Source organism: Mesocricetus auratus, unplaced genomic scaffold (assembly GCF_017639785.1).
Source record: "Mesocricetus auratus isolate SY011 unplaced genomic scaffold, BCM_Maur_2.0 Super-Scaffold_2245, whole genome shotgun sequence".
NCBI classification, from domain to species: Eukaryota; Metazoa; Chordata; class Mammalia; order Rodentia; family Cricetidae; genus Mesocricetus; species Mesocricetus auratus.
Genome location: NW_024429180.1, coordinates 6134523 through 6152719, shown reverse-complemented (window position 1 = coordinate 6152719; position 18197 = coordinate 6134523). Strand labels below are relative to the sequence as shown.

General features: G+C 46.6%; 1 protein-coding gene across 1 annotated transcript in view; it reads right to left on the bottom strand.

Annotated features, from left to right (window-relative positions):
* Positions 1-14793: 14793 nt before the first annotated feature.
* The window catches only part of Dct (dopachrome tautomerase), a 38583-nt gene continuing 35179 nt past the window's right edge, over positions 14794-18197 (bottom strand). Inside the window, exon 8 of the mRNA XM_005079408.4 lies at positions 14794-15245. Coding sequence (XP_005079465.1) covers positions 15073-15245 — 173 coding nt within the window. The 3' untranslated portion in view covers positions 14794-15072. The remainder of the gene's footprint in view (positions 15246-18197) is intronic.

The following is an 18197-nucleotide window of genomic DNA, read 5'->3' as shown; positions in this document are numbered from 1 at the left end:
GCAAAGAGTCTTTTATTGCTGTTGTTTAATGAGATAACCCCATTAGCTCAGGGCTTTCATCCATCCACGTAGCTGATGGCTGGAGAAAGACCCTGAGAAACCACGAGGCGGGGAATACATCAGATAGCATAAGGGGCGTGTCTAGGGGGGGGTCTGCAACAGTCTCAGGATTGGCGCGCTTGCAGGCTTGAACGACCTGCCCTGTGCTGATTGGTCAACTGGTTGTTATGGCCCATAGGCCCTCCCAGGGCAGTTGCTATGCTCTGCATATCACTGTTGTACACAGCCCTGCCAGCTAACTTCTGATTGGTTCCTTGCCAGGGCATCTTACCTCCTAGTGACCAGGACAGGAGGTCAGGCAAGCCTGTCATGGCTGCTAAAACGGGGGTACTGGGGTGGGGGACTGGGGTCTGGTTCCTTCAAGAGTAACTAACCACTATCCCTTTCCCCTGGTTGCTTCGATTCTATCTGGGGTAGAAAAGGAAGGCTCTCTGACCTACACCCTAACTACTCAGCAGACTGAGGCTTTGTGTGATCTTTCCCGGGAGCCTCAAGGAAGACCCTCACCTGGGCTTTCTGTTTCAGACTGCACAGCTGGAACTGTGTGGCCAGCAGCGGCACAGAGCAGATTACCTGGTTAGAGATAAGCAGGTTCTCGAGAGATAAGTAGATTCTTATGCAATCTCAGAGCTCTGGGTCTCAAGGCAGGGCTTTCCAAAGCAGGTTCAGAGGTTTCCTGCTGCTACAGGAGCTGGGGTGCCTTAGTGTATAGTGAGGTGTGGTGCTCCTGTTTGGAGGGTGAGGCATACATGGGTAGCAGAGCACTTGTGCAGCCTGCCTTAGGGCACTGGGTACCACCCCAGAAACGAAAGAAGGCAGAGTTCTGTTAGGGACGTCAAGAACTTTCTGGAATCAAGAGGTGATGCTGCCAGCTGTGCAACATTGTAGGCATAGTTAATGCCACTAAACTGTACGCTTAAAATGGTCCAAATACCCATTTTATATTATCATCATCTTATCACAAAGGCTCTTTTAAACAATAAAAGAAAAAATCTCAACGTGTTGTTGTGCCCAAATTCTGAACACCAGAGTAACCAAGAGGCCCAGTTCAATGCAAAAGCAAAGAGTCTTTTATTTAAGTTATTTAAAGAGTTAAACCCATTAGCTCAGGCCCATGGCGGATGGCTGGAGAAAAGGCCCCGGGAAATCATGAGGCAGGGGCAGTGGACGACCTGCCCTGTGTTGATTGGTCAACTGGTTGTTATGGCCCCTCCCAGGGCAGTTGCTATGCTCTGCATGTCACTGATGTGCACTGTCCATAAAGCACACCCAGAGCTGTAAAGCACAGCCCCACCAGCTAACTTCTGATTGGTTCCTTGCCATGATGAGGGCATCCGACCTTAGTGACTTAGTAGTCATGGCCGCTAAGACGGGGAGGCTGGCCACTACAGTATTTCACCTCCCCAGGAGCCTAAGAAATCAGGGTCTCCACCCTCCTGGAACAACGTGCCCCTTGATGACAGATCTGGAGAGACACCTGAAACTGCCGAGTCCGTGAGCACGACAGACCCCTGTCCACCGCCGGCAGCCGCAACTCTTGATGCTGGACACTAATCTGAGACAGGATTCAGGACACATCATCTCTTCCTGGGAGCCCAGAACCCTTGTCTTGCTAGAGAATCCACATGGGGAAATAATTAAGACAGAATCACTTACTGGCAGTTTACATGGGTTGGGGGATTAACTGGTACGTTAATCCAGCGGCTTTGAGTGTCGAGAGAAAAGCGGGGTGGTGGGGAAGGGTGGTTTCTGAGAGACAGAAACGCCAGTGGCTAAGGCTCCTAGAGGAGGCTGTGTTATACAGCTACACACAGCTGGGGACATACCTAACGGCCTCAGCAACACCAGAGAACACCAGATGTTCACCTTCCGGTGGGGACAACCGGAGTGGGCAGATTGTCCCATGACGAGGACACTCCATCACATTACCATCCCAGAAAAGGGAAACGTGGAGTCCAAGGCAGCCGTCTAGCTGTAAGGTGAGCTCGCTGGTGCCCAGGTGTTCTGGGAGACGGCCTTGAAAACAATGGCTTTACATCCCTTGCTGCAGAATGACTTTTATCACGCCTGCTTTTGTGCAGCTAAAGCTGGGAAGTGCCAGCCGTGACAGCTTCTCAGAAAAGGAACAAATTTGCATGCTCCTGGGTTGTAAGAGCCCTTTGGTTGCAGAAGAGGCCTGATAACGCTGTCAAGAGCCAGGCAGACAAAGCGGTACCCGACCGACGGCACCAGATCCTCTCTCGGGGTAGCTGACAGCAAACATCTCAGTCAGCACGGGATCAAAGGGCTAGGAATATCTCAAGTGAAAATACTAAAAGCACAAAGGAACCTGTATCTCGCTAAGAAGGCGCCGTTGGGGAGGCAAATGTGCAGAAAGAAAAGAAATGACACGGAGCCCGTGGAAAGTTCCAGGCCTCAGACTGTAAGAGGATTGAAAGGAAGCAGGAAACGCGCAGCTCAAATACAAGGTTCTGAACTAGAAGAATGGCCGAGAGTCGGGTGAGGGAGAGTGATGGGGGGGGGCGTCCTTCTGCATACATGTTTCTCTTATTGGCTGACGAATAAAACACTGACTGGTCACTAGCCAGGCAGGAGGTATAGATGAGGAGAATTCTGGAGAGGGGAGATAGAGAAGCCACCAGGGAGAGACGCCATGTAGAGGCAGAAGGAGTAACATGCCAAGAACATGTGGAAATACTTAGATTAACAGAAATGGGTTAATGATTAAGAGAGCCATCCGGTAAGAAGCCCTAGCCATTGGCCAACAGTTTAATAATTAAATTGTCCCTGTGTGCTTATTTGGGGCTGGGGCTGCGGGACCAGGTGGATCGGAAACTGTGTCTACAGAAGGGGAAGCTGGGCAGGAGCCATCAGAGTCAGGAGCAGACGACAACGCCATTACACCGCTGTTTCCAGTGCCCGCCATTTGCTTCTGTAAATGGCCCTAAAGACTGTGCTGAGGAGAACGCGGGTGTTCTAAACAGACACGTGTGCCCCTTCCTTCCGGCAGCAGCTGAAACAAGGGTGCCCAGGAAACTAGAGTTTCCCCCAGGAGTCTCATACTGAGAGAAGGGAATGTCTGGAGCGTGAGGTTGTCCCCCAGGAAGAGGTGTTGCAGGGTTCTGACAGCCCACCAGGCTGCTTGCAGCAGAGTACCCTAAAGACGGACTTGGCTGTGAGGGGTGGCAGCATCGTCCACTGGATCTCTTGGCCACATGGAATAAATATTTTCTGTTTCAGGTTTCCACTGTTACTTTGTTCATTCATTGGCTTACTGAGGGCAGAAATGCTGAGCCTGGCTTGCTAGGGCTCTGACCTTGTTTATGACTCTGGTGACATCACCAGCGCGTGGGTTATATCAGCAGAGCATCTTTTTGTTGTTGTTGTTAGTGCTGTGAGATGCAGGGGTGTCTAAATAAAGAAAAGCAGCTAAATAAAGAAAAGGGGCACACACCTGGGATTCCAGCACTTAGAGAAGGCTGAGGCGAGAGGACCAGATCGTGCATTCAAGGCTAGCCTGAGCTACACAGCCAGCGTTTCAAATAGAAAAGGAGTGAAGAGAAGGAGAGAGAGAGTGTATAAGTGGAGGAAGAGAGACAGGAGAAGATGAGGAAGGAAAGGAGCTGACAGCGGACTGTAATTAAAATAAGCCAATTCCATGGATACTAGAAATTTACTTAGAAATGCCAATCGCCGGTCATTGCCTTAGAAGTGAGGTCATCACACGTTGTCCCAGATAATTCCGTGTCTACGCATTTTTGCAATTATGATGCGGCTACAAGGTTTTGGGAGCTAGGGAGTGGAATGTGGTGGTTTGAAAGAAAATGGGTCCCCAAAGGGAGTGGCGTCGTTGCCACAACTATGTGTGGCCTCTATTGAAGTCAGCTGTGATCTTGTTGGGGGACATGTGGCACTGTGGGGTCGGGCTTCGGGTTTTTTTTGTTTTGTTTTGTTTTGTTTTGCTCAAGCTTTGCTCGGTGTGACACCCAGTCTGCTTCCTGTGGCCGGCACAACAACATGTAGCAGCAGCTCCTTCTCCAGCATCGTGTGTGCCTGCTCGCTGCCGCGATGATGATGGCGGTGGACCCAACTTCTAAAACTAGAAGGCGCCATCCTCAGTTAAAAGTCTTCCTTTGTAACAGCCGTCGCGAGTCACGGTGTCTCCTGACAGCAAGAGAAAACCTAAGACCCCGAGAGCCTTCCCGCCTCACCCTTCCAAGTAACTGGTGTTTCAGGGCTGGATCCCAAGTAACAGACGGCTGTATTTAGTAGAAAAATATGTTTCTGTGGTTGGAGAGGGGCTCAGCGACTTAAGAGCAGTTCTCTGTCTTGCAGAGAACCAGCTCTCAGTCTCCAGCACCCAGTTCCAGGAGACCTAGCGCCCTCTTCTGGCCTCTATGGGCACTGCATGCACATGGTGCACCGGTATACATGCAGGCAAAACACTAACTCACATAAAATGAAAATAAATAAACCTTTAAAATTAAAAAAAGGAGAAACTGTTCCCCAATCTCCAGGTTGGATGCGCATATATAACTAAACTGTTTTCCGCACATATTTTTCAAGAAGTAAAAGAATTTTCCAGCAGCCTGAACTATGCCCCCCAAACTCTGATGGGTTACAAGCAGCTATTTAACACGAAAAGACATGAACATGAAGTTTTGACCATAAAACCCTGTATTAAATTCTTTTTTAAATTAATGAAATCATTATTTTTAGAAAAATGAAGGTCTGGGCTGGTTAAGACCACTTCCCATCGACCTGAGTTGGATTGCCAGCATCCTCATAGTGACTCGAAATCTCTGATTTTAGTCGCAGGGTATCTGAAGTCGTTTTCTGGCCTTCCCGGGCACCAGGGATGCACGAGGTACACAGACAGACAAGCAGACAAAATATCCACGCACATCAAGGTAAGTAAATCTTTAACCAGGGTGAGGCTCTGCGAGCATCCCAGAGAGCTCTTCCCTTTGTAAAACTGCGTGTTCCGTCCATTCCGGTTTCTGAATCCGTAGAGAATCCTCCAGTATTTCACACATACCCACTCCCAGGGTTAAGCAAGTCACAGGGAAAGAAAGGGGCCGGAGTTGTAGGATCATTGAAGCTGCGTGGCGCAATTTTCAAATCTAGCACAAGAGGGCAGGTTTGCTTTCCTGTAAACGTAGTTCCATCTGCTAGTGAGGGATGGTCATAGCAGTGACTGCTAACCCAGGGGCAGCCAACAGCAAGCAACGGGCGTATGCCGTGGGGTGGGCGACTTTGGCAGTGGGGTTGATAATATCCTAATGAAGGAAGCCGAACCCACGCCTCCTTTCTACACGGCTTACATGACTTTGTTTATGCATTACATCCCAAAGGCCAGACTTAAATTGCCGTGGGAAAAAGAGAAAAAACACACATGGCCAGTGGCTTCTCCCCCGTAACTGTAGTCTTCATGGTACCACAGAATATACCCATCTGGGTTGGGGAATTGCGACCTTTTTGTTTGTTTTGTTTTATCTTAGGAAACCTTGACATCCACTCTGGCTCTCAGTTTTCCTGGGCGTTTACTTTTGTTTACTTATTTATTTTGTTTTAAGATTTCATTTGATGACCTTCCAAAGCATGACCCAGCTCACAGGAGTCACGTTCTGTTCCAACTTCCGTGAAAGTACTGTCGGCCCTCTTGTGGGTTATTCCTCAGGTAATTCAACCAATGAAGGACGGGAATTTTGCAGGAAAAGAATGCCCTGTGGTGAACATAAACAGGCTAGTCCCCCCTTTGTCGTCATCACCTAACGAACGCCAGGCAACAATTACTTACCAGCGTCTACACTGGGCTAAGAGCTATCTAAAGACGGCGAGGCAGGCATGAGAACGTGTGCCCATTATATGCCAGTGTCCGAGCTTTTTATATAAGGGATTTGAGCATCCATGGATCTGCGGTACCCTGCGGGCTCATGATCGTGGAAGTATTCTGCCGCAGTTAGCCAGGGGCTCCTGTTACCTCTGTGGGGTGACCCTGCTCAGATTCACAGCGTCTGGTGTGTCTGAGTGAGTTACTCGTCCGCTATCTCCTTCCACGGGAGCAAGGCTTCAGAAGGCAGACACTGGGAGGCTCCGTAGCAACACGTGTGAAGTCTTAGAGGACAGATAGGTAGAAATCTTAATTTTCTACTTAGTCTCTGTCACCAGAGGGTTCAAGCATCACTGAGGGTAGGAAAACTCATCTAGAAACCGAACGGGGCCAAAGTGTCCTCTCGTGTCAGATTGCATGGAGTCAAAGTCCCCCTCGTGCAGGCAATCTGAAGGGTGAGTTGTGAAACTTCATGGCAGGGGTATCACGTTCGATCTAACACATACTAAAACACACCACCAGGGGGCTCTGAATGAAAAGTTCCGCTTTGAGGCCGGTGCATTAATCCGTTCACTCAATCAGAAAATATTTTCAGGGTGCTCCGGATGAGCAAAGCTCTGTGGAAATTGCCAGACTTTAAACGTAGGTCTTCCCCCATTGTGTTGAGCATGGTAATTATCCACCATGGGACAGAGGCTCTTTGATGCCCTTGTCTCAATTAACAGCCTGCATTTTCTGAGTAAGGCAAGACGCTTAGCTACAAAGATAATGGAGTGGTACAAAAGGATATACCACCTGGCCTCCGACCAAATCAGTACGGACGCTGTAGAGCCAACACCTCACTTCCTCTTCTTGGAGACTTGGAGAATTCATGGCAACTTCGACCCTGAAGATCTGCCTGCAGAATTAGCAAGTTATCCCCTATAGTATCTCCTATCCTTGGACAAAGGAGCCACGCCACCCTGGGGTGGAGCTGTGAAGACATGGCAGGAAATACTTCACACAGGAAAAGCTGCAGGCTCCCTTCCTGCCTGTGCGCCTAAGATCCAGACTCTTACAAACTCACCCAAGAAGATGTCAACTGTTGGTGTAAGGGCAGGTTTTCAGAAGTAACTGTTACATCTGTGTCCGTTCTTCAATACATTTGCATTGAGCTCCCAAAGGATGGAAATTAGTGCGCACAACTTAGAAACCAGTAAACACCCCCCTCCAAAGCAAAACAATAAACTGGAAAACATTTATTTCAATTTTTCTCCTTTAAAAGCTTCCCACTTGTTTGTAAATAAAAGATGATGCATACAGGTTATCTATTCATTTAAAGTGTTGTAAGTAACTATTAAGTCCTGAGCAAGACAAATCAGGGTCAGAGAATTTGGGATCCGGGAGAGAATTGAATTCACAAAAGGTGTTTGCTACCGGATCTAATTTCATTTGGAATGGCAGCTTCGGGGAAGCCTTCCATGGAAACTGGGATGCGGAGTCACAAGCCCTTCCTTATCCTGAGCCTGTAAGCACATGAAGTGGTTTGTCCCTTTTCCTTAAGGTTCAGTGTACCCCTGTCACTAAGAAGAGTAGCCCTGAAATGCTCAGTGACATTTTCTGCCTTCATTTGCATAATATTCAATATAAGTAAATACCAACTCTTGGCTGTGTAAATTTATTCTACCTTCAGAGTTGCTGAGAGGCATTCCTAATTGATTTACTGTGAGGTTAGACAACTGTATCCCTTTTATATGGAGTACAAAATTAGAAAATTATTTCTGTTAGGAAAACACAAACCACAATGCTTATATAAAAGAAGTTCCACATGCTCTAGGTAAAAGAAGCTGAGTATAAATGATTTCTATTTATCTCTATCTATGACACAAGCTGCTTTAATAAAATCTTATGATAATATGGTATATGAAAATCCTGATATGCTTGAAAGGTAAGATAGTGATGGTTATTTGCCTTATGGAATTATTTATAAATGTTCACCTTTAAAAACCTGACTTCCCATGGCACTTTTATTATATAATTGATTTATACATAACCTTTCCAGAGCGTATCCACCATGCACAATTTTATCTTCATTTTAGTATTTTTCTTTCATTTCAAACGTAGGGTCTGAAAATGTGTAGCCAACAACCCTGACCACCTGGATGAACCTTGTCTGGGTTCCATGTGGCTGTGTGGCCGTGACCTTCACTCCACCAAGGGTCTTCTGGGCTGATTCTGCTGAGTGTCCTCTGGGATCCTCTTCTAACTTTATGTTACCTGGACTGAATTCCATCCCAACTGGGCACCGTCCCTTTGTGCCATGCCATCGCTCCAAGGACACGGTTTACCTCACAGCCCTCACCCAAGGCAGCTACAGAGACCAGCTAACACCCATTTCCTACTTTCAAAAACCCATGTCAGCAGAGAAGGCACGACAAGCCCGTAGAGGGGCCCCTGGGACTTCAGTTTCGTTCCTGATGCACATATGTCAAATATTAAACAGACTCCAATTTTATCTTGTTTGGGCGGTGGTGGCGCACTCTTTTAATCCCAGCACCCGGGAAGCAGAGGCAGATGAATCTATGTGCGTTTAAGGCCAGCCTGGTCTACAGAGCTAATTCCAGGACAGGCTCCAAAGCTACAGAGAAACCCTATCTCAAAAACACAAAAAAGGAGGGTGGGGTTGGAGAGATGGCCCAGCAGTTAAGAGCCCTCACTGCTGTTTCACAGGTCCTGAGTTCAATTCCCAGCAACTACAGGGTGACTGGCAACCATCTGTAATGAGGTCTGGTGCCCTCTTCTGGCCTGCAGGCATATGGAACATAATAAATAATCTTTTTAAAAAATATTTTTGTTTTTTTTCTTTGAGACATAACTGTATTCAGGCTCTCCTGAAATTCAGAGCAATCCTGTCTCAACCTCCCAGGTATGGGAGTTACAGGCATAAGCTCCATGACACCTGGCTCAAACTCTTTTTAGATTTCATTATTTATTTATTTGTCCTTATTTATTTGTGTGTAGACTGGAGGATAAATTTGTGAGTCAGCTCTCTCCTTCCTCCTTATTTTTCCAGGAAGGGCCTCTCTTGATTCTGCCTTTTGTACACCAGCTTCTAGCAAATTCTTCTCATCTCTCCATAAAAGAAAGATGACTCCTAACTGACTGGTATTCTTGAATAATTTACCGTACAGCACTGCATCGGTAAATCTACAGCTGATCCTCACAGACAATCCAATGAGTTGTAAGGAATGATTTTGCATGTGTGAGTACCTAACAAAGGAATGGGCTCAGCAGCAGTAAAGTGAGACCTCAGGGTCGTATGGGCTCTTACTGAATGTCTAATGACCCTCCTCCCCAGACAGCCTCCCCTGCAGTAACACCATTCCATGCTGGCCCTCAGCTCTGAATTTCATGGCAGCGAATGGGGAAACTAGAATTATTCCCTTATCTGATATTTATCATATGGAGCAAAAAATTTTTTGCAACTATTGAATCTTGTAGAAGGCCCACCATCAAGAATGTCAGTTTTAGACTAAGCTTTGTAAGGTCCAACTCATTAAAGAGGACTGAACTGAAGTTTCATTTATTCACTCTTTATCTTATTTGGAAAATAAGGAATTTTCTTGATCATTGGAGCTGGAGAGAAAAACATGTGGGTAAACAAAGTCCCAGGCAGGTGAGGACAAGGGTACTGGGGTCAGTTTTTAACTAAAGGGATCTTGAAGAATGAGTGCTAATACCATGCTGTGGCTTGGGCATGGTCTGGTGTAATTCTTCTACACATTTCCAGGCTGAGCATAATCTGTGTGTATGTGTGTGTGCCTGTCTCAAGCTGGACTGTGATAGCCAAAGTTACATTCTAAGTTTTAATTACTGTGCCACAGAGATCCATGAAAAAAAATACCTCTGATCTGCAAGCCCCTCGCTCAAAGGACAGATAGTTCCTGAAACGTTGGAGGCTATTGCTTATGGGAGATAACAGAGCAACTTTTTCACTCCCCTAAACAAGTTTGTTTAACCCATCTGCACCAAATGAGTTTGATCAAATGTGGTCGGGAGGTTCACGGGCAGATGTGTCGGGATGTATGCTTGGACCTGACGGGAAATACTTAAGCCAGTACAAAACTTTATTTGAGGCAATCTTCCTGGGGAACCAGAGATGGACCTGGCCAGAGCCCACCCACCTAGCCAGTATTTAATTAACACTTGCTTCAAATTTGACTGTAAACTGTGGTAGTGGTCTCGCTTTTGGCTGTTGGGATAACCATTTTTCAGAGGCCACAATGAGACTCAAACCACCAAAATTCCAAAGCTGGAAGTTCACTCTGAAACTTTGGGACTGAGGGGCCACTCAGGAGGCTCAGACTTGAGACATTCCAAGGTTCAAAGACCACCTTCAGTCCACGGACTATCGGAGTGAATCTGCCACGCTGAGAAACAGCTGTGACTCAATCTGGTTGTCTTTTATGGGATCCGTATCTGGGATGTAAACCTGTGAATCAGTCTGGTTGTGTTTTATGTGATCTGTATCTGGGATGCAGACCAGACTCCAGTACTCTTCCTTTCAGGGCATATAGCAAAACATTGCCCGCCTACCTGTTTCTAGTCGGAGAGTTTGTGTGTTTCCCATGGGAAGTTCTATTTGTATTGTTGGAAAGTTTTGTCTGTGTGTTTGTCACAAAGGTTGTATCTCCCTGTCTTGTTAGAAAGTTTTGTCTGTGTTCTCTGGGTCAGATATTTCTGTTGTCTGTGTGTGCCAGCCTCCAGTTACCGCATGGCTACGGCTACAGCGGGGACTCAGAATTTATCTCTGAGCCCTCTGGTCACAGGATTCAGGTTAGCAGGAGCTCGGATGTCTTTTTGGGATGGATAACATCAAAGTTGTCTTATGCTATGCTACTGTATGGGAAAGCTGGCTCTGGAGTGGGGTTACGACTCTCCCTTCCCTAGACCCAGGCGTGTTTAAAAGTTCCCTCTATATCCTGGGTCAGTAGAGCCATGACGCTGTCGAGAGGAAAGGAGAGGAAGCAGAACGGCCAAAAGCATCAGAGTTGGCTGACGTGAACATTCTGTACCTCAGGATTTATAAGTTTATTTTAGTGGATATGGTCAGAGATCTGTGAAATCTCTGAGAAAAGTCAACTTAAAACTAGTAACACTGGGAGTTGATAGTTTCTTTTTTCAAAAAAGAAATCTATGCCTAGGTAATCTTAAAGGAACCCGGTGGCGTGACCCCACTTGGGGGTGCAAGCAGCGCGTGGCTTGTTGCCTTTTTTAGGCAGCCACACAGCTGGATGCCATGTTTGCTAGGGTTGGAGAGGGTAGACGTCGTGTGACTTTCACCACCATCTTGATTAAAGGTGACCTCGTGGAGGGGGCCTTCAAGGAGGCAGCAGCAGGTCTCCGAGACAATTTTGGATTAGGGTGGACTCTTTTGTTTGACAATTCAAGGTTTATGAAAGACGAGAGTTAAAAAAAAACAATGCTTGTTGTTTTATAAGGTATTATAGCTGCGCCTCCATGCTTTCATACGCAAAAAAAAAAAATGTGTCTTGTGCTGGCAACCAAACATTGTCATTTAAGAGCCACCCAGGTGGTACTGGCTTTAAGGGGTCATGGAGAACAGCTGAGGCTTGCCACTTCGTTTCACGCCTAGAGCTCCCGAAGACAGCCCGGTGGCGGCGGTGGGCCTCAGGAGTTCTGGAAATGCCACTGGGGTGTTATACCCACCTGAAAGCACCAGTCACAACAAAACGGAGCAGGCTGGGATCCGGAAGGCAGGCATCTGGCTAATGGACTAGTCTCTGTCATTTTTATTGATACACAGGCCATTTGTTATGGTTTCTGCTATAATTTAACCTTCTCAGATCTCTGATGGTATTGATGGCTAGGCTAACTATGGCAGCCAGGTTCCTCCCCAAGACTGCAGCAACCTCATTTCATTTCATATATAAAAACTGGACCTTGCCTTTTGTAGAGCTACGAGGACTCTTGCCGAGCAAAGGTAGACAGGTTTGCTAATGTGCTTCATACTAAGAGATAGGCAGGTTTCAGCTGTGACTTCCCGCTAAAGGAACAGGATTTGCAAAGACCGTTCTCAGTAATGACGCTGGTAAATGATTAGAGGGAGAGAAAAGTATTGAAGTCTCTGCAAGTTTTGAGGGTCTAAGAAAATGTCCTGTGGTACACAAAGGTCTGAGGATATGACATCTTAAGTAATAATTTCTGAAGGGTCTCAGAAAGTGCTTTAAGATGTAAGTGCAAGTTGCAAAGGTGTCCATAAGTCATCTCGGGTATGTGAACATGGAGAATGTTTCAGATGTCTTTCCCACTCAATGCGATTGCTACGCTAAGATTTCAAAAGTTCAGGGTTTTAATGAACAGTGGAGTTCTGGTGAGCTAGTAGAGCACTGACTACTTACAGTTCAGCCACAAGCTCAAGATTTTAGGTTTGTTTTGGTTGTCTTTTAAGTGTTGACTTGAAAGTGCTTCTCAGCGGGCCAAAGGCAGAGGACAGAGGAAAAAAATGTTCATGATTTTGTAACCAAATCTATAGCTGCTGCTAGGGCTTACAGGTGTGTTGTTTAACAAACGCCTGTTACCTGTGCTTTCTGAAATGTGGATTTCATTACACATAAGAGCCGAACCTCTTATGTCACACGTAAGCTTCAGAGACTCTAGGGAGTCATAAGACTTGAATTCGCTTCTCATAGGTCAAAAGGACTCCAGATAAGTACAGCCTAAGTTTTCTCTCTCTCTCTCTCTCTCTCTCTCTCTCTCTCTCTCTCTCTCTCTCTCTCTCTCTCTCTCTCTCTCTCTCTCTCTGTCTCCTGGTCTTGGGACTCCTCCCCTTCCCCAATTACTAAGACTATGGACCTGAAGATTCCAAATGTAAGATTCTCCTTTAAGTTCCTAAATTTCAACTACTGTCCCTAGTCTTTATCTGTCTCAGCAGATTTCCACTTGACTGACATCCAAGCGTCAGCTGCTTACTACAATGTTCCAATGACTGTGAGCCCTGGACTTGCTGAAAGCTGATGTGGGCCAGGCAGCCAGTGAATGCCCCGTCTCTTCATCCGGGTCAGTGAACCAGATGCTTCTGACGGATGCCCCATTGCCTGAATTCCCTCCTGGCCTTTGACTAGCATCCCTGCCCTCATGGGCCCTGACAGCAACATCCTACTTTCAGTAGGAAGCAGTTACAGAGTGTATTGCCCCTTGTCCCCCAACACGCTGGAACGTTAGATCAAAAGGAAACTCCCCGGCATAGGGGATAAAATAGATACCCATAATGCCTACTGGCACACCAGGGAAGGTTCTTGTTAGAACCAAATGGACCCAGACCTATCAACAGGAAGATTCATTTAGCTGAATAGCTCTACAGTATGATAGGGCACTCAACCAGCTCTATGGAAAACAGAGGCTATTGTGTAGCTTTAAGAGGAAATTATTCTTACATAAACCACTCGGGAATTATTAGAGATAATCTGGTTGTACTAAAAAAATCATTGCAGAAAAAGAGGACCTGAAATGAAGTAAATACTGCTTTCCATTCTCATTTCTAGGTTCCTTCTAGATAGTAACTCTGATGCCAGCCATCATAGGGCCTTTGGCCTTCTGCTTCTTCTAATTGCTGTTGGTTCTTGCATCCCTGATGCCTTGGCTAAATGATAATTCCTGCCTGGGTACCATGAAGCTGATGGTTCTTAGATCCCAATATAAACAGGTACCCATCACAGAATCGAGGATTTGACTCAGGTTACAACTCAAGGGGAGAATGTGAGAACCAAAGTTACATTTTAAGTTTTAGTTACTATGTCACAGAGATCCAAGAAAGGCCTCTGATTTGCAAGCCTCTGGCCCAAGGACAGATAGGTCCTGAAAGGCCACTGATTTGCAAGCCTCTTGCCCTGCCCAAGGACACATAGGCCCTGAAATGCTGGAGGCCATTGTTTATGGGAGATAACAAGCGGAATGTTTTGACTCCCCTAATCAAGTTTGTTTGGCCCATCTGTGCCAGATGTGCTTGATCACATGTAGGTGGGAGGTTCACGGGCAGGAAATAAGTCAGGATGTATGCTTGGCTGAAGGTATGTTAGCGTGTGTGCTTGCCCTGATTGGACCTGATGGGAAATATTTAAGCCACTGCAAAACTTGTTTTGGGGCCATCTTTCTGGGGAACCACTAATGGGTCTGGCCAGAGTCCATCCACCTGGCCAATATTTAACTAGATCTTGCTTCAAATTTGACTTTAAGCTATGGTAGTGGTCTTATTCTTGACCGGTGGGATTAACAGGACATGTGTGTTCCACGCCTCCCCAGACTGGGCATACTGTGAGTGTGTTCCACTTACTCCCTGCTCTCCCAAAGACTGGACATGGCCTGAGTGTACTCTCCCCAACCCCCACCCCAGCTTCATGACTCTAAAATCTAACCCCATTATGAAGAATTAAGAAGGAAAAACTTAAACTCTTGTTTTAGAGGTGGGAAAGTAATTAGGGTTAAATAAGGCCATCAGAATGAAGCCCCTGACTGAATTCTGATGGATATTATAAAAAGAGGGACAGACACCAGACAGACAGACAGACAGACACACACACACACACACACACACACACACACACTCCTTAATTCTTGCCATGTGTCTTTGTCACCTATAAAATGGTGATTAAAAAAACATTTCTTTTCTTTATGAAGTTAGCTTGCTTCATGTGTTTCGATATTACAGTGAAATACTGGCAAGCACACCTCCCACAGATACTATTACATGCAAAGATATTTTGACTGGTCTTACCCTGATTTCAAAACACACTTATCTGCAAATTTAAAGGAATTCATTCAGTGTTTGTGCTGCTGTTGTGATGGTGGTGGCGGTGTGGTGTGGTGTGGTGGAGGTGTTTTCAGAACAGGAAGAGCCTTGATCAATGTAAGGACTTTTAATCAAGGCCGCAGATAACTCCCCCCATCACACTTTGGTGATGGTGATGGGTCCAAGCATCTTTGCCCATGTGCGGTAAGCCGAGCAGCAGCTACGTGTAAGCATCTCTGTCAGCGGTCATCCTCACTACCCAAGAGCACAAGCAGGGGTCGCTATCACTACCGAAGAGCACATGCCGGAGACGGTCACCTAAAGCAGGGTCAGTGAGGGTGACTGCCTAGGTCAGCACTATGGCTTGCTAGGCCAGGATGGCAAGAGCACCCTAGGCCTCCTCCGTGTATCTCTTGCTGCTTAGATGTGTCTCCATTAAGGGTGCATAACCCTTGCGAAGCCTCCTGTACTGAAGGAAAGCCAGCAGCCCCAGGAGACCGACGAAAGCTCCCAGTGTTCCCGTGACCACTGAGAGGGTCGTGGTCCAAACTGGAGCTTTCTCCTCTGAAAGGAAAACAGACAAAGAAGATTCTTTGATTACAGTTCCATCAACCAAACACTGCCAGGGAAGGAAAGAGTTGCTCACCTTTCACACGCACGTTTGTTTGCAAAGGAGAACTACCCTTGCTACGACGTCATCTTGTCTTTTCTTGCTGCTTATAACCACAGTGGTGTCTCAAGGAAGCTGGAAGCGCTACCCCATTATTGAAATAGGGCTCATTGTACTTTGTAAATCTGCTCCAGTAAATGTTGGGTCAAAACCTCTAAGGAAACGTAGACTGCTTTTGTGAGTTAGAAACTCATCTGAGGACATAAGAGCTAAGACGGTCTTCGGGGAACCCTTAAGTGAACAGCCGTCAGCAGGAAATTCTCCTATTGTCTCTACCCTTGTGATGGATGATAGACACACGTAAGAGATCAGATGGGTTCTCCAGACGGGGACACTCACCAGCAGAAGCAGAGCTCTTTGTATCCACTTAAATAGTTGTGAATGAAATCGAAGCCTCTCCCATGACAGATCTAATCCGCCCACACATCATGGCACTCTCCCATGACACTAACATGTTTTAGAAATGTATCTACAGTTTTGCGTCATTTCTTTACAACTCATCAGCAGCTGGAGGAGTTCATCCCTTCCAGGCCAACTGCTCTTTCCATGCCTGACCCTCATGGGGAAGACGGATCACATTTCTTCTCCTTCTCCAGCCCCAGCATGGGCCATGGCCTCTCTTGACTGCACCCCTCCAGAAGGGATTTCATTGTCCTCTCCTGGTAGGGCCCAGCAGCACTCGTTACTAGTTATAACTTCTTTTCCTTTTCATAATGCAATATTCTTATTAATTATTCCAGAACCTCGGGCACCGCGTTTTGGTATTTACCTTCCACCGTGTCTCCTAACTCTGTTCAGGGCCATCCTCTGTCTACTCACCCAAACCAACTTCAACACCTTTAAAAAAAAATTCTGATAACCCAATGAGTCCAATGTGTGCTGGTCACACTCCCCGGAACATAGTCATCCACTGGAACGTGCTGGACCCATCAGTGTTCACAGGCTTCAAGAAAACTGACCCCCCCCCATGCCAGAAGCCAACAGTGAAGAGTGTCTCAGTCACCTGTGGGGGCTCATGTGACTGCCCACCTCAGTGGAAAACAGCAGACTGCATTGATCTTGTGTGGGTGACTGCGTGTGAGCTGGTGACAACTTCTTAAAACAGGGTGTTTTGCCTGTTTGTTGCACGCTTTTTACCCCAGCACTTGGGAGACAGAGACGGGCAGATATCTGCGAGTTTGAAGGCTGTCTGGTCTACAGAGTACATAGCAAGTTCCAGGCCAGCCAGGACCACATGGGGGGGGGGATCCTGTCTCAAAAATAACCTACCAAACCACGGGTTTTTATTTTGGCATTTATTTAATGAGACACCAAAAACGACTGACTGCTTCTTATTCCAAGCCCTGCTTGCCTTTTAAAAAATTATTTTTAAGTTACGGTAACATACGTATTATTGTAATTTAAGGAAGGCAGCAAGAGAAAGATGCTATGTGACAGGGTTCAAGCAGAGGGGTTTTTTATTAGGGAAAGGGATTGTAAAAAGGGGACAGGGAAAGGGAGGAGACTGGCCTCTGGAGACAGGAGAAGCAGCAGAGAGAAGGGATAAGGGGGGACAGAGAGTGAATGGGGAGAGAGAAAGAGAAGGATGTGGGGTGGGCGGGGCCCTTTTTAAAGGGAGCACAGTGAATGTGCTCAGGTGGTGCTCTTAGTGGCTGCAGCTGAGGGCGGATCCTGTCAGAACCCCAAGGACAGGCCAGCACATGTGCCTGAATACTAACACATATAATACAGATTTTTACCACCATAGCCTTTTTTATAATGTAGTTTGGTGGTATTAAAATGCCTTCATGTTTGTATATGACTGTCATCACCATTGTCTATGAAACATTTCTTGTTTTATGAAACTGAGATATTGCAATAAACCCATGATGATTCTCATTCTTCTATAATGCATAACGACTCTCTCTGCCTAGGCCCTTCTGGTATGGCAAGGTGTGGCAACAAAAGGACTTTCATTCCACTCTCTGAAGTTAAGATTATTTGGACCCATAAAAGAAGCAAGGCAACAGTAGGCACGCTGACGGGAGAAAAGGCATCCCAATTCATGAGCGCGTAAGTGCATGGGAGTCCCACACGATGTAAAACTCTGAGATCCATCTGACTGGAGCTGAAGAGTGATTGTAGGGAAGACTAAGCGGTTTTCTGGGGGAAATTAATGGTTTTCTGGGCACACGCTCTCTGACTTCATGCTGATGCTCTGGAGCATCTAGCTTTTACACAAATGGGAAGGAAGGGCAATAAAGATGGCAGGGAGGGTGTAGGCAGCATCAGACACATCTTGGTTCTCTTTCGGTTGAGCGCACTCAGCCTGCCAAGACGTCACACACTCTGAGAGATCACCTGAGGGAAACTACGTTTTCCTCTTCCAGCCTTCAGGTAAGACACCTGAAGGTAAGCCACCCTTCCCCATACATCCTTCTCCATCTTCAGTCTAAAACACCTGCTCGGCTATTGGCATCTACCAGTCAGGTGCAGTTTCACAGCCTCCTCCACAGAGTCCTTCCCAAGCCCCTCGCTGCTCTCTACCTCTGGTCAGGAGGGGATCAGACCATCTCTCCCCACAGCACACCTGTGGGTACAGGTTTATTTGGAGATGGAAGCATTTGACATTGGGCAAGATCTAGAGCTTCCTCAGCTACTAATGGAAAAACTCACAAGATACAAGAACTGATAAAAAATCCCTCCAGGGGAAACTGTCAGCCACAAAGCCGCACACACATACAAAAACAGCCCTAGCTGCCATTACTTCCCCCAAGATTTCCTACCCATGGTTCACCACTTCTCAGAGACGGAGGTCTTTGTGATGTCACATCTCCACGATTTCTCATCCTCAGCTTAAAGTGGCA